We start from the raw sequence: 12,339 nt of genomic DNA on the forward strand, positions 1-12,339 counted from the left end.
CCGTGATCTTTCTGGTGGCTACTGCACTCCTCCTCCTTCGGGGGGTGAAGCCACTGTGATCCACTGTGTCGGAAGATGGAGCGTCGTGCAGTAGTGATGACTTCCACATCCATTGGAATGCTGAAGTTGTGGGGGATCTGCCAACCCTCGAGCCGGAACCTTCGAATACGGTTGGAAGTGACCTACACGAAGAGGCCCCCATCGTCCCACCACCAGAGCCTGGGACAGAACAGGTGTCAAACTGTCGAACTGCGGATCCTGTTCCATCTCGGGAGGGGCAAGACCCAGTGGCGGAGACGATGGGGAAGGCACGACCACAGGCGAACCAGCCTCCTGAGAAACCGTGCCTGCCAGGGGGGCCGGCTCTCGCCGAGGCATCTCTAACAATGGCGATGCCGGTGCTGGAGCTACTGGAGGCCCGCCAAGACTGAGAACCACCGCAGTGTGGCAGAGTCACAGGTGGGAGGGGCGGTAGCATCTGGCAATGGGTAAGCCGGTGCCTGAGGGGTTGGAGGGTGGGTGCCCAAACATGGACGTAGCTGATTTTGGTGACAACGTACCTCCCGGTCCGGCGGCCATTGCGGCACAGGACCACTGCCGGTATCCAACGTGGATTGCGACCAAACCCACGTGCCCAGACCGACATACCCGGTGGAAAGCTGGGTACCCCATTTTGCGAAGACTGGAGAGGACCAGGCCGGAGGAGGTGCAGCAGAGTCCTAGGTTGGCGCCCGTGGAGGAGCTCTGCGGGGCTGCGTTCTCCCATCGGTGTGGTCCGGTATGCCGTCAGGAAAAACGTCAACGCCTCCTCCGCAGGAAATTCGTGCACGTACTTTTTCATCTGCGTCTTAAATGTGCGCACCATGCTTCCCCATTCGACTGTGGATGAAAGGGGGGAGAGCAAACATGCTAAATACCGAAGTGCCTACAAAAATCCTGGAAGGTCTGTGAAATAAACTGAGGTCCATTGTCCGATACCAGGGTGACTGGCAGACCTTCCACAGAAAAGATTTTTGCGAGTGCCTGGATTGCAACTTCTGAGGTGGTTGAGGAGCAGCGAACAACATATTGGAATCGGGAATGAGCATCAATGACAATGAGCCAAAGGCCATTGAGAAACGGGCCCGCAAAATCTATGTGAACACATTCCCATGCCTGGGTTGCAGGCGGCCATGAAGAGAACGCTGACCTGGGAGACGCTTGTTGGCTCGCACACTGGGTACAGGTGGCCACCAAGTGCTCAATTTCTCTGTCAATACCGGGCCAGTACACATGTCTGCGAGCCAAGGTTTTAGTACGGGAAACACCCCAGTGCCCCTCATGTAATAACGTGAGGACCTCCCTTAGCAAACTTGCAGGAACAACCACGCGAGGAGCTGTATCATCGATAGCCAGAAGGAGAACTCCTTCCAAGACTGAGAGGCGGTCTCATAGAACAAAATAATTACAAAGAGCGTCCGAGGCCTGGCCTGGAGGTCGGGACGACCACCCCTGCTGAACAAGGCAAGCTACTTGACGGGGAACCGGGTCACCTGCCGTTTCCCTGGTGACTCTAGAACTAGTGATCAGGAAGCCATCAACCGCTTGGCGGGACGCCACATCCAAATGAAAACACATAATCTCCTCCCGATGGAACTTAGGATCCGGGCCCACCAGAAGACGAGAAAGAGTGTCGGTGTTGGCATTCTGTCCGGTAGGGCAAAAATAAATGTCATAATGGTACTTAGAGAGGAACAAGGCCCACCGCTGCAGTCTGTGGGCCGCCCTATCCGGAATCTGAGAGGGGGGCCAAATAACGATATTAATGGCTTATGGTCAGTGATTAACTGAAACTTCGTGCCATACAAGAAGGGGTGAAACTTAGTAACAGCGTAGACAATGGCCAAAGCCTCTTTTTCCACCTGGGAGTAATGGGCCTGCGCGGGACTAAGAGTTTTAGACACAAACGGCAGTGGCTGCTTGGAGCCATCCGCGTTGCGATGGGCCAGGACCGCCCCCACCCCATACTGCTAAGTATCTGTAGCCAGGACCAATGGCTTATTGGGGTCAAAAGTAGCCAAACAAGGCGCTGATGTGAGGAGGCCTTTCAACGAGGTGAACGCTCGCTCGCATGCAGGTGACCAATCAAAAGGAACACCCTTGCACAGAAGGCAGTACAGGGGGCGGGCTATGGTGGAAGCCCTGGGAATGAACCGGTGGTAATAGGCAATCTTGCGTAAAAAAGTTTGTAACTCCTTCAGCGAAGCAGGCCATGGAAGGTCACGATACCTTGGACCAAACTTCCTAGCAGCTGGACGCCGTGACGAGAGATGGTGTAGCCCACATACTCAATGGACGGTTGGAGGAAGTTCGACTTACACAGGTTGCAACGCAGGCCCACGGACCTGAATTTGAGAAAGAGGGTTCAAAGGTTGTGCAAGTGTTCCTTCATGCTGCGGCATGTGACAATTATGTCGTCCAGGTAATTAATACAATGAGGGATTGTGACGTGTTCAAGATAACACTGAAATATCACCGGGGCACTGGATATTCCGAAGGCCAACCGCTGGTATTGGTAAAGGCCAAATGGGGTGTTGACGACCGCCAGCCGTTTGGAGTCCTCATCAAGTGGTATCTGATGATAAGCCTCCAAAAGATAGATTTTCGAAAAATATTGGCCTCTTGCTACGTCGGAGAACAATTCATCAGAACGAGGCAAGGGATAGGTGTCTACCACAAATTGGGAATTAATGGTGGCGTTGAAATCGCCACAAAGACGTAATTTTCCCGAGGGTTTCGTGACAATAACGAGGGGCGAAGCCCACTCACTAGAATAAATGGGAAGAATGACCCCGAGGGCTGTCAGCCGGTCTAGCTCTGCTTTTACCTGAGGGCGGAGAGCCAAGGAGATCTGCCTCGCGCGTAGAAAACGCGGGCGAGCCGACGCCTTCAACATTAAGTGAGCTTTAAAGTCTGAAACACGCCCCAGGCCCTCCTCAAAGATGTCCTTAAAGTCAGAGATCAAAGATTCCAATGATTGATAGGGAACGTCTTCGGAGACCAACTGTATGGTGTCTGCAATAGAAAAAAACGAAAGCTTCAAAGGCATCCAATCCAAGTAGGTTAGCGGAGCTCTCATCACTGACAACAATAAAAGTAAGAGGCCGAGTAACTGATTTGTAAGTAACGTCAGTAGTGAATTGACCCGGTAGGGGAATGAACTGTTTACCATAACCGTGGAGACGCTGGTAAACTGGTGCCAACGGGGGCGACCCAAGGTCGGAGTAAGTTTGTGCATTCAACAAGGAAACTGCCGCGCCCGTATCTACTTGCAGTTGTAATCAGCGCGACCGAACCGACACCTCGATAAAGAGTTTGTGTGCTGATGCATCGGGAGCCTGGCCCGATGAAATTTTCCTGAATGTCAACGTCCATGTCCTCTGTACCAGCATCCTTCGATTCTTTTGAGGCTGAGCGACAAACTTTAACAATGTGTCCTTTTTTATTACATTTGCGACAAACGGCCCAACGCTGAGTGCACTCTGACTGATCATGACGTATATAGCACGACGCACAGGATGTTAACCTCTATTTACGCGCCATGCGGGAGCGGCCGTAATGGCCGGATTGTACCGCTTGAACGTGGTCCCCCCCCCCCCCCCCCCCCGGACGCAGTGGACGTGGCCGCACCGTCCTGAACCGCCCCAATGTCGCACCATGCTTCCAACTGTTGACCTGCGGCGTGAGAGACCTCATACGATTGAGCAATGGACAGGACGTCCTCAAGGGAAGGGCCCGTTGCCGGACCTCCCTATCAGGGGCTGAACGAACAATGACATCTCGCACCATAACGAGGGCATACGACTCTCACAACTGCTCTGTGACAAAATGACACTTGCGACTAAGACCGTGCAGGGTAGCGGCCCACGCCTGGTAAGACTGATGGGGCTGTTTCTTGCATTGATAGAACTCGGCCCTAGCTGCCACAACATGCATGCGGCGGTTATAATAGGAAGACAGTAATGAACAAATGCGTCAAAAGACAAGGACGAGGGTTCCTGCAACGGCACTAGCTGCCGCAAAACTTGATACAGCGAGGGAGATATCCAAGGCAAGAAAAGAGCACGACATACCTCCGCATTGGCAACATGAAATGCCTGGAAATGCTGCCGAAGGCGATGTTCATATGCGTCCTAATCCTCTGCCGTCTCGTCATACGGGTGAGAGGGAGGAGGGAATGGTGCTGGGGCAGACTGCGTGGAGAGCAACGCCGGAAGCACTTGTTTCATGGTTGTCATGAATTCCGTCTGCTGCTCAACCAAAACCTGCGCCAAATCCTCCATGCTGTGGATAAGCTGTGAAACCAGAACAACGACGCAACACATGAAAGAATGACCCTATTCGTCGCCGATTGTGTATTAACACGATTCACGTTGTCCGTCGCATTTCACTTAGTGTAGACCGGGAACTGTCTGCTAGGCATGCCCAATGTAAAACTGACTGGGCACGGCCCGTGCTGCCTGAGTTGTTGTTCCGCCGGCAGAGGGCGCGGCCGAATTCTCGCGTGCCCTCTGGTGGACGGGACTTTACTTGCGGCAACTACTGTCGGTGACGCGCCATGCCGATGTGCGCCTTCTGCGATCTTTCTGGTGGCTACTGCAGTACCTGTTGGCAGTCTAGTCCCTGCATGCACTGCCAGACAGTGCTCCTATCTTCCCCAATGCTATCTGTTCCTCTTCCCTGCCCCCTTCCAGATTGCTGCTTCCGTTCTATGTGAGAGATGCATTCTGGTCCGAGCTGCTGGAGATGGCGGTCATGTGTGCAAGAGGTGTGCTTGCTTTTGTGTATGAATGTGTGTGTGTGTGTGTGTGTGTGTGTGTGTGTGTGTGTGTGTTTTTTCCCTTTCTTTTTGTGACAAAGGCTGCAGTCGAAAGCTGATCTGTAAGTGTCCTTTAATTGTGCCTGTCTGCAACTTAACATGTCATCTTTATGGTAAGTAGCAATCTATCTTTTCCTTACTTCCAACCTGGAGTTTTCAAAGAAGAGACCCTTAATCCATTGAGTATAAGTAATGAGTGTGAAACTGCAATCAAACTTTTGACACTAGAAAAGCATAATATTCTTATAAAAAGTCTTAGGAAAGTTGTGTGAACTGCCCAGCCATACAACAGAACAATAACCTTCCTGTCTCCTGATCTTAGTGACATCATCGAGATAAAAACAAGATATTTACCAATTTGGAGATACTGAGACTAATAAACCTACTGAAAGATTGTAGCTCAGCTTCTTTAAAGTGGGTTTAGTCAAATGCTCAGTTGAATCATTCTTTATTTTGGATTACTAGAAAATTTACTTTAGGGAATTAAAAATAGCTCATACAAATGGTACAAGATGTGTGACTGTCATACGGGAAGTTAGGAAAATTGCAGAGGAATTACAAGGGCTATTCAGAAATTAGAGAACGTTTCCGTCTGACGCCGCTAGGTGCGTGCTGATCATGTATATCTTGGTATGTGCGTGCTCGGGTACGTCTCTGTGCATCTAATTTTTTTGATATTCAAATTTGAAATGTGCACTGCAATTGAAAATCCTGCCAGTTGTGAGGCGCGGTCTGTGATGCAGTTTTTGTTGGCAAATAACCTAAAACCTATAGAAATTTATCGTGAATTGTGCGAAGTGTACAGAAACAATGAAATGATTGAGTTCCATCCGGAAATGGTGTATTTGGTTTAAAAATGGCTGAACCAACATTCATGATGAAGAGAAGAGTGGACACCCGAGCATTGTGACATGATCTTGTCGCCAAAGTTGATGAAATGATTCATGAAAACCGTCGCTTCACAATAACAGAGCTTTCGCTTTCTATTCCACAAGTTTCACGGACTTTGTTGTTTGGAATTGTCACTCAGAATCTAGGGTACCACAAATCTTGTGCTTGATGGGTGCCCAAAATGCTTACATAGTGCCATAAAGAACAGCGAATGGGGGCAACGTTCACATTTCTGGAGGCCTACCACAAACATGGTGATTCATTACTAGATCGAATAGTAACCAGCGACGAGACTTTAGTGAAACACGTCAATTGCGAGACAAAATTACAGTCCATGGAGTGGGGCCACACAAGGTCCCCTCCCGAAAACCAAGAAAATGTTTACAAACCTTGTCAGCATGGAAGTTGATGATGACAGTGTTTTGGGATAGGCAGGATGTGCCTCTTTTTCTCGAATGTGGAACAACCATAAATTCTGCCCGGTACTGTCAAACTTTGTACAGTGTTAGAAGAGCTGTCCAAAACAAATGCTGAGGAAAGCTGATGTCCAATTTTTTTGCCCAACCTCACATTCCAAACCACTCTAAAGAACTCCTTAATTCATTCAAATGGGAAATTTTCCCTCTTCCGGCCTATAGCCCCAATCTTGCACCAAGCGACTTCCACTTGTTTCCCAAGATGAAGAACTGGCTTGCAACGCAGCAATTTAATGACGATGCGGAAATCCAGGCGGGTGTGACTCACTGGAGTCTCAGGCGGCAGTATTTTACAACGAAGGTCTTTCAGAGGTTGTCCACCGCTATGATAAGTGCCTCATTGTGTTGGTGACTGTGGAAAAGTAGTATGTCAGTTACTCTTTCAGATATATATCATAAACTATATTTCTTACACTTAGTTGTGTGTTTTTTTTTAATGCCAAAATGTTCCCTACTTTCTGAATAGCCCTCGTAGGTATACAATTGCGTGTATTCTGTGGCCATACACAAGGAAATTACGTTCATTGTAGCTACTGTGCAGGCCATTAACAGGAGGACCAGATCCTGTGTCAGCTCTCCTAGTGTTTAGAACTGTTATTAAAACAAGGAAAATTACTGTGGCAGTAAAGGTGTAACTATGAAAATAAGAAATCAAGTTGAATATTATCTTACCAAAAATAAATACTTGCATACCACACAAATATATTTGGAGAAATTGAAAACTACAGCTTTTATAAGAAGTATTAATCATCTTATAAGGAGCAATGCAAATTCAAAATCACTACGTTAGTTCAGGGGAAATTACACACAGAGGATTAGAACTGCAGGATTTAGGACAGAAACTTGACTTGAAAGTTATTAGTGGATTTCTAAACCTTTGTATATATGGCAGTAGAACTAGTGCACTCTTGAAATTTGACATAATCTATATGCCTGTATCAGAATGGTCCATAATGCTGTAGACCAAATATTATTGTGAGAAGTACCCAAACAAAAAGAGGCCTGCAGTTAAACCAATCACACACAACCACAGGAGGTTCAACACTGATGAAAAGGTACAGAAAATCACAATAGAAATCCAGAAAATGTGCAGGATGGTAATTCCCCTCAAACAGCTGAGCCCAGTAGGTTCAGAAGCAGTATTGAGTAATGATCGGCAAAAACTGAGAAGTAAAACCAGATGAAAAAAATGGAATTTTACCAGAAAGAGTTTAAGAAAAGGTGATGAATTTTCAGAAATGCCAGATTGAAGTACCCTCGGCCACAGAAGAATACAAAGGAAAAAATTTGATTATTGTATAAGATAAAACCCAATTGCAACTTTTGGGAACAGTGTATAAGCTGGTGTCAGAAAGAATAAAATCCTTGGTGGTCTTGTCCACGAAGATGAGTTGGTACTGCCATGAAGATGTGGGAAAAATCTCTAGAAATTTTAATGGGAGGTTCTAAGCACAGTGAAGATACAGCAGCAATAGGAAGAAAATATTTCTTGTTGCAGTCTGTTGTCACATTTGTGTTTACAATGACTACTAGTTTCATTTAATTTTAGAATATCTTCAGATCTGATGAAAGAGTTCAGATATTTTGTAGCCTCAGAGCAATCTGTCAGTTACATGTGTTGTGATTATTCTCTATTAGTGACTTAGGGGCACTGAGTGCAGCATATGTAAGTGACAGGTTTCTCAGCAACTACAAGAAGTTATTTTTTTTAAATTAATCAATTTAAAATACATGCAACCACAGACTGCAATAAAAATGTTAAAATACTAGTTGTTGCTGATATATACATATATATCTTTCGCCAGGGCAATGATTCACTGCTTGATTGTGCCTGGTCTGTAATTGAGGTAACCAAAAGGGATAAACTGAATACCAAGTAAAACATGTGAATGTTGCTATGAAGGAGCGGGATCACCTCTTATGGGAGTGTAAGAGACAGTCAGTAATGACAGATGTAGAGAGAAATAACTTCTAGAATAAAATAGTTCTTATAGTATTGAAAGGAGGAAGACTGTGACATAAATGTAATGAAATAATGGATAGGGTTTCTTTGAAGGAATTAGGAACCTACTAGGAGGAATGAAAAGCTGGAGCAACTATGATAGAAATTTGAGTAACCACTTTGCAGGGGCTTGTCACAACACCAATTAGAGGTTGAGCATGCGAAACAGCTACTGAACTGATGTGTGAATCAGTCATGAAGGCAAATAGAATGCTGTATTAGATTCTCCTGTAACTGACTTGTGTGATGACTGCCTCTTGGGGGCTGTCATATAGCTGCATTTCCAGAGACCCTGAGTGGCCAAGCAAATACACCCATGGGACATGTCGTATAGTGCTGCATGCAGAATATTAAGAAAAAGAATCCTGCACTAACCACACATGTGGTAAGCCCATCAGCAGGTGGTTTGTTGTCTCTTGGATTCAGTTTCCCACATTCCCAAGACGAGCATGGCCTGCAGTGTGAGTGAAAGTGCAGGTGCAAGGTTGCTGTAATGAAATGTTGGAAGGTTCGTGATCTTTTGGTAGTAGCAGTGTTATTAGATATTTTTGTCTTTTATTACTAAAATCATTTTGATTATCTATTGATTGTCTTGCATTTTATATTTTAAATGTCAGGAATCCTTTTCAGTGTAAGTCAGATCAAGGTTCTGGGGATCTGAGGGAGTTGCTTCCTGAGTGCTGGACAGAAAGAGTTACAAAGAAGAGCAGGTTACAAAGAAAAGACAAGACTGAGGTGATAATGTGGGATCAGGAAGCTCCTCTTGCAAAGAAACTGTGCAAAGTCCTTGATGTACAGAGACTTATAGAAACAGTGACATGTGGTATGAGGAAGGTGCTGAAAAAGAAAAAAAAGGATAAATTTTTAAGTTTCTGTATTATTTTTTAAATTTTTGTGAGCAGCTATGTGCTTTTGTATAACATCTCACAAAAAGATATTTTCATATTGTTTTTTCCCAAATTTAAGATATGAGTGAAATGCTGATGCAGCGTTCTGCTTTGGCTTTGCTGGATGACAGTGAATTGTGGGACATGCATCGCCCTTTACCACGTTCCTGCAGTCTTCAGTTACTTCATTTCCAAGATGAGGATCCTCGACATGTAAATCGAGCATTTTGGCGGACGTGTTCCATGGCACTTGGTGCGGTAATTGAGAATGCCTTCAAAGAAGACATCACTGTTCGTCTACACAGTTTTCCTCCACCAAACAGTAAGTTGATCATTCCGTTATGCCAGAGCTGAAAAACTGTCATCCTTTGTAGATCCCCATATTGTACACAGTGCATGTGCCACTCACCACAAGTGCTGCCCCCAAGACTGGGGGCAGCACTGTGGGTGTCACCGATAGTAGAACTCGAGTACCAACAGTATATCACACTCAGAGATTATCCTCAAACTCTTGTGCTGGCCCCTCTAACAAGTGTTGTGTTTTGATGTGAGATAGTACAGGGTTCCAAATCCTGCGAAGAAAAAAATACTTGTGTCTATTAATCAAATTACTTGCCAACCTAATTTCAGTTGCCTACTTGTAAACACTGTTCCATAAACTGGATGAACTGGCAACTGTCAGGATCTCATTAAATTTCATCCCTTGTCCCTTGTTTAAACAGTATTCCACAACTATCAATTTCTCAGGCTTTTGTAGTCTCATGTGACAGCAGTTTGCAGACTGATAGCATTTTACCAGTAATCTTCCAATGAATCTGCTTTGCCTATGACTAAACCTATGTGATCATTTCATTTCATGTCTATGCAAATTTTCACCCAGGTATTTGTATGAATTGATAGATTCCAGTTGTGAGTGAGATACTGTGAAGTGAAATACCAATATGTTATATAGAAAATATTAAATGAACTTGTTCATTTAAAACACTTTCACTTACATATAACTTCTATTTTTTTGCAGTAAAAAGTGGCAGTTTTGTGTATGATGTGGACCTAAGTCTTAGTGACTGGCAGCCAAACCAGGTCAGTTGCAGTTTTGAGAGATCTTTTTCGTTATAGCCCCCACTAGAGAGAGTTGTAATACATCTAAATTCGGGGTAATTTATCAGCATCTAAAATGAATAATACATAAGTAATCCAGTAAATAAAAACAGTAGTGTAATAAAAGTGGAAGAAAATTGTCACTTTCTACCCCTTCCCCCCCTGTCACATCCTCACTCCCTCCTTGATAACCCTGCTCTGAAAGTGATTTCAGAGTGGCCCACATGAAATACATGCTGTTATTTGGTTTCTCTGCTGAAATTCGTTGAACTCGATATTGTTTGTGAGGAAAAAAGTATGAATAGGTGAAACTTGATGAAATGGTGGAGTATGAGTAGGCAAAACATGACAAAATGACAGAAAGTTGGAGATGACGGGTGGAAAAAGTGTCAAGCCTGATTTTTTTTAAAAAAGGGGTGCACAAATTAAGAGCCCAGGAACGCTGAACATATCAACTGAAAAACGCAAATAAAATCTATTGGCTGTGGCATTGACAGACCACCTTACAAAAAGTTTGACTGGGGTAAAGTTTGTATTAAGATTAATTCTTAATAAATTTATATTCAATTTTGGCATTTTGAAAGCAATTTTCCTTCCTCCCTTCCTTTCAGGTGACCTTCATCCAGCCAATGCTGCGTTGGGACTGGTATGGTACATATCCAATTTTCCAGGAGAACCCTCCCATCCATATCCGAATATAGGCTATTAGTACGATGGCATTAAACTTCCAAAGGTATTTTAAAGTTACTGCCAACTCCCCTCTCACCTCTCCCTTGGGAGGAATCCTTGTATCCGTTCAGTCTGCATCTAATGTAATGTCGAGGTCAAATGTATCATTGTGCTTCAAAGTGTTTGCGGACTTTATATCTGAGGTGGGATGTGGAACCAACCCACTTACCTAAGTGCATGTGGAAAACCACCTAGAAACCACATCCATGCCAGCCAGCACATTAACCCCTTGTGGGTAATCTGCGAGGTGGATATGAACCGAGACCAGTGTACCTCTCCTTGTCCCAGAGCTACTGCTTTAATGTACTTGGCTATCTGAATGGGTGGAATCAGGTAAAAAAATCCAAAAGTGTGTGCAACTTCTCATAAATAGACAGATTAGACAATAAAATTAAATCAGTGTATAATATTGTTGAAGAAGAGATAGGAAAAGATGGCATAGAAGATGTAACATCCCCTATTAAAGAGAATAGAAAGATTTTGCAAGACAGATCATGTGCATCAGATATGATAATAGCTACTTTTTAAAATTAGGCGAGGGGACTGGTTCAGGAGGTTCTGAAGAGAAAGTAAATCTGTGAAGAAACAATATACAGGAATTTTAAGGAATTGAAAGTTTCTCAAAAATATCCATATGAAGTAAGGAAAATCATTATGACCCTCAAAAATAAAAGTTCATGTGGGTTTCATGATATCTCCAATAACACACTAAAAAGTTGTGGCTCTAAAATGTGTACTGTTCTTAACTACATGTGCAGTACATAATTACTTCACAGTATTTTACCAGAGAAATTAAAAAGGTGCCTCCGCAGATGAAATTTGAGAACGTAATGCACTTGAGGATTATTAAGCATCTATATAGTAATGGACGGTTGGTTAGTTTGTTATTTGCTTGTTCTTTGGCTTTTAATTTTCTTACTGTGATGTGGAATGAGTTTAACAGTTATAGTATAGATGTTCAATGAAAAATTTGCAACATACTGACCATTTGCATAATTGTTTCAAGTTATTTGATTTTTGAAAAATGTCATATTATCACTTTGAGCTGCTGGTAAAATTCTTTGTTTACACAACCAGTTTCAGTTTCCTGGCCATCATAAGGTTCCCATATACCAAAGAGAATAATATTTAAATCTTGTTGTAGGCTTAAACTGCCACCAATCTATTAACTGATGCAGGTGTTTACAACAGCACATACGTAATGCGATGTTACATAAATAAAAGAATTCAGAGCATCGTGTTAGGTGAAATATAAAATCGTTATCATCAGGCGATCAAACCATGAATAATACACTGAAAATAAAAGTATACCATAACACAATGATGTGACTCATTACGAAAACCTTGTACCAGAAAAATATAACTGGTTCACATTTGTACAGTTACTTGCTTTCATAT

The 12,339-nt window shown here is 44.0% G+C and overlaps 1 protein-coding gene across 1 annotated transcript in view; it reads left to right on the top strand.

The window, feature by feature from the left end:
• The window catches only part of LOC126092495 (39S ribosomal protein L39, mitochondrial), a 74,649-nt gene that overhangs the window by 16,395 nt on the left and 45,915 nt on the right, over positions 1–12,339 (top strand). The window contains exons 3-4 of the mRNA XM_049908113.1: positions 9,194–9,436; positions 10,133–10,194. Of these exons, the coding sequence (XP_049764070.1) occupies positions 9,194–9,436; positions 10,133–10,194 (305 nt within the window). The remainder of the gene's footprint in view (positions 1–9,193; positions 9,437–10,132; positions 10,195–12,339) is intronic.

The sequence above is a fragment of the Schistocerca cancellata genome, chromosome 7 (assembly GCF_023864275.1).
Source record: "Schistocerca cancellata isolate TAMUIC-IGC-003103 chromosome 7, iqSchCanc2.1, whole genome shotgun sequence".
NCBI lineage: Eukaryota > Metazoa > Arthropoda > Insecta > Orthoptera > Acrididae > Schistocerca > Schistocerca cancellata.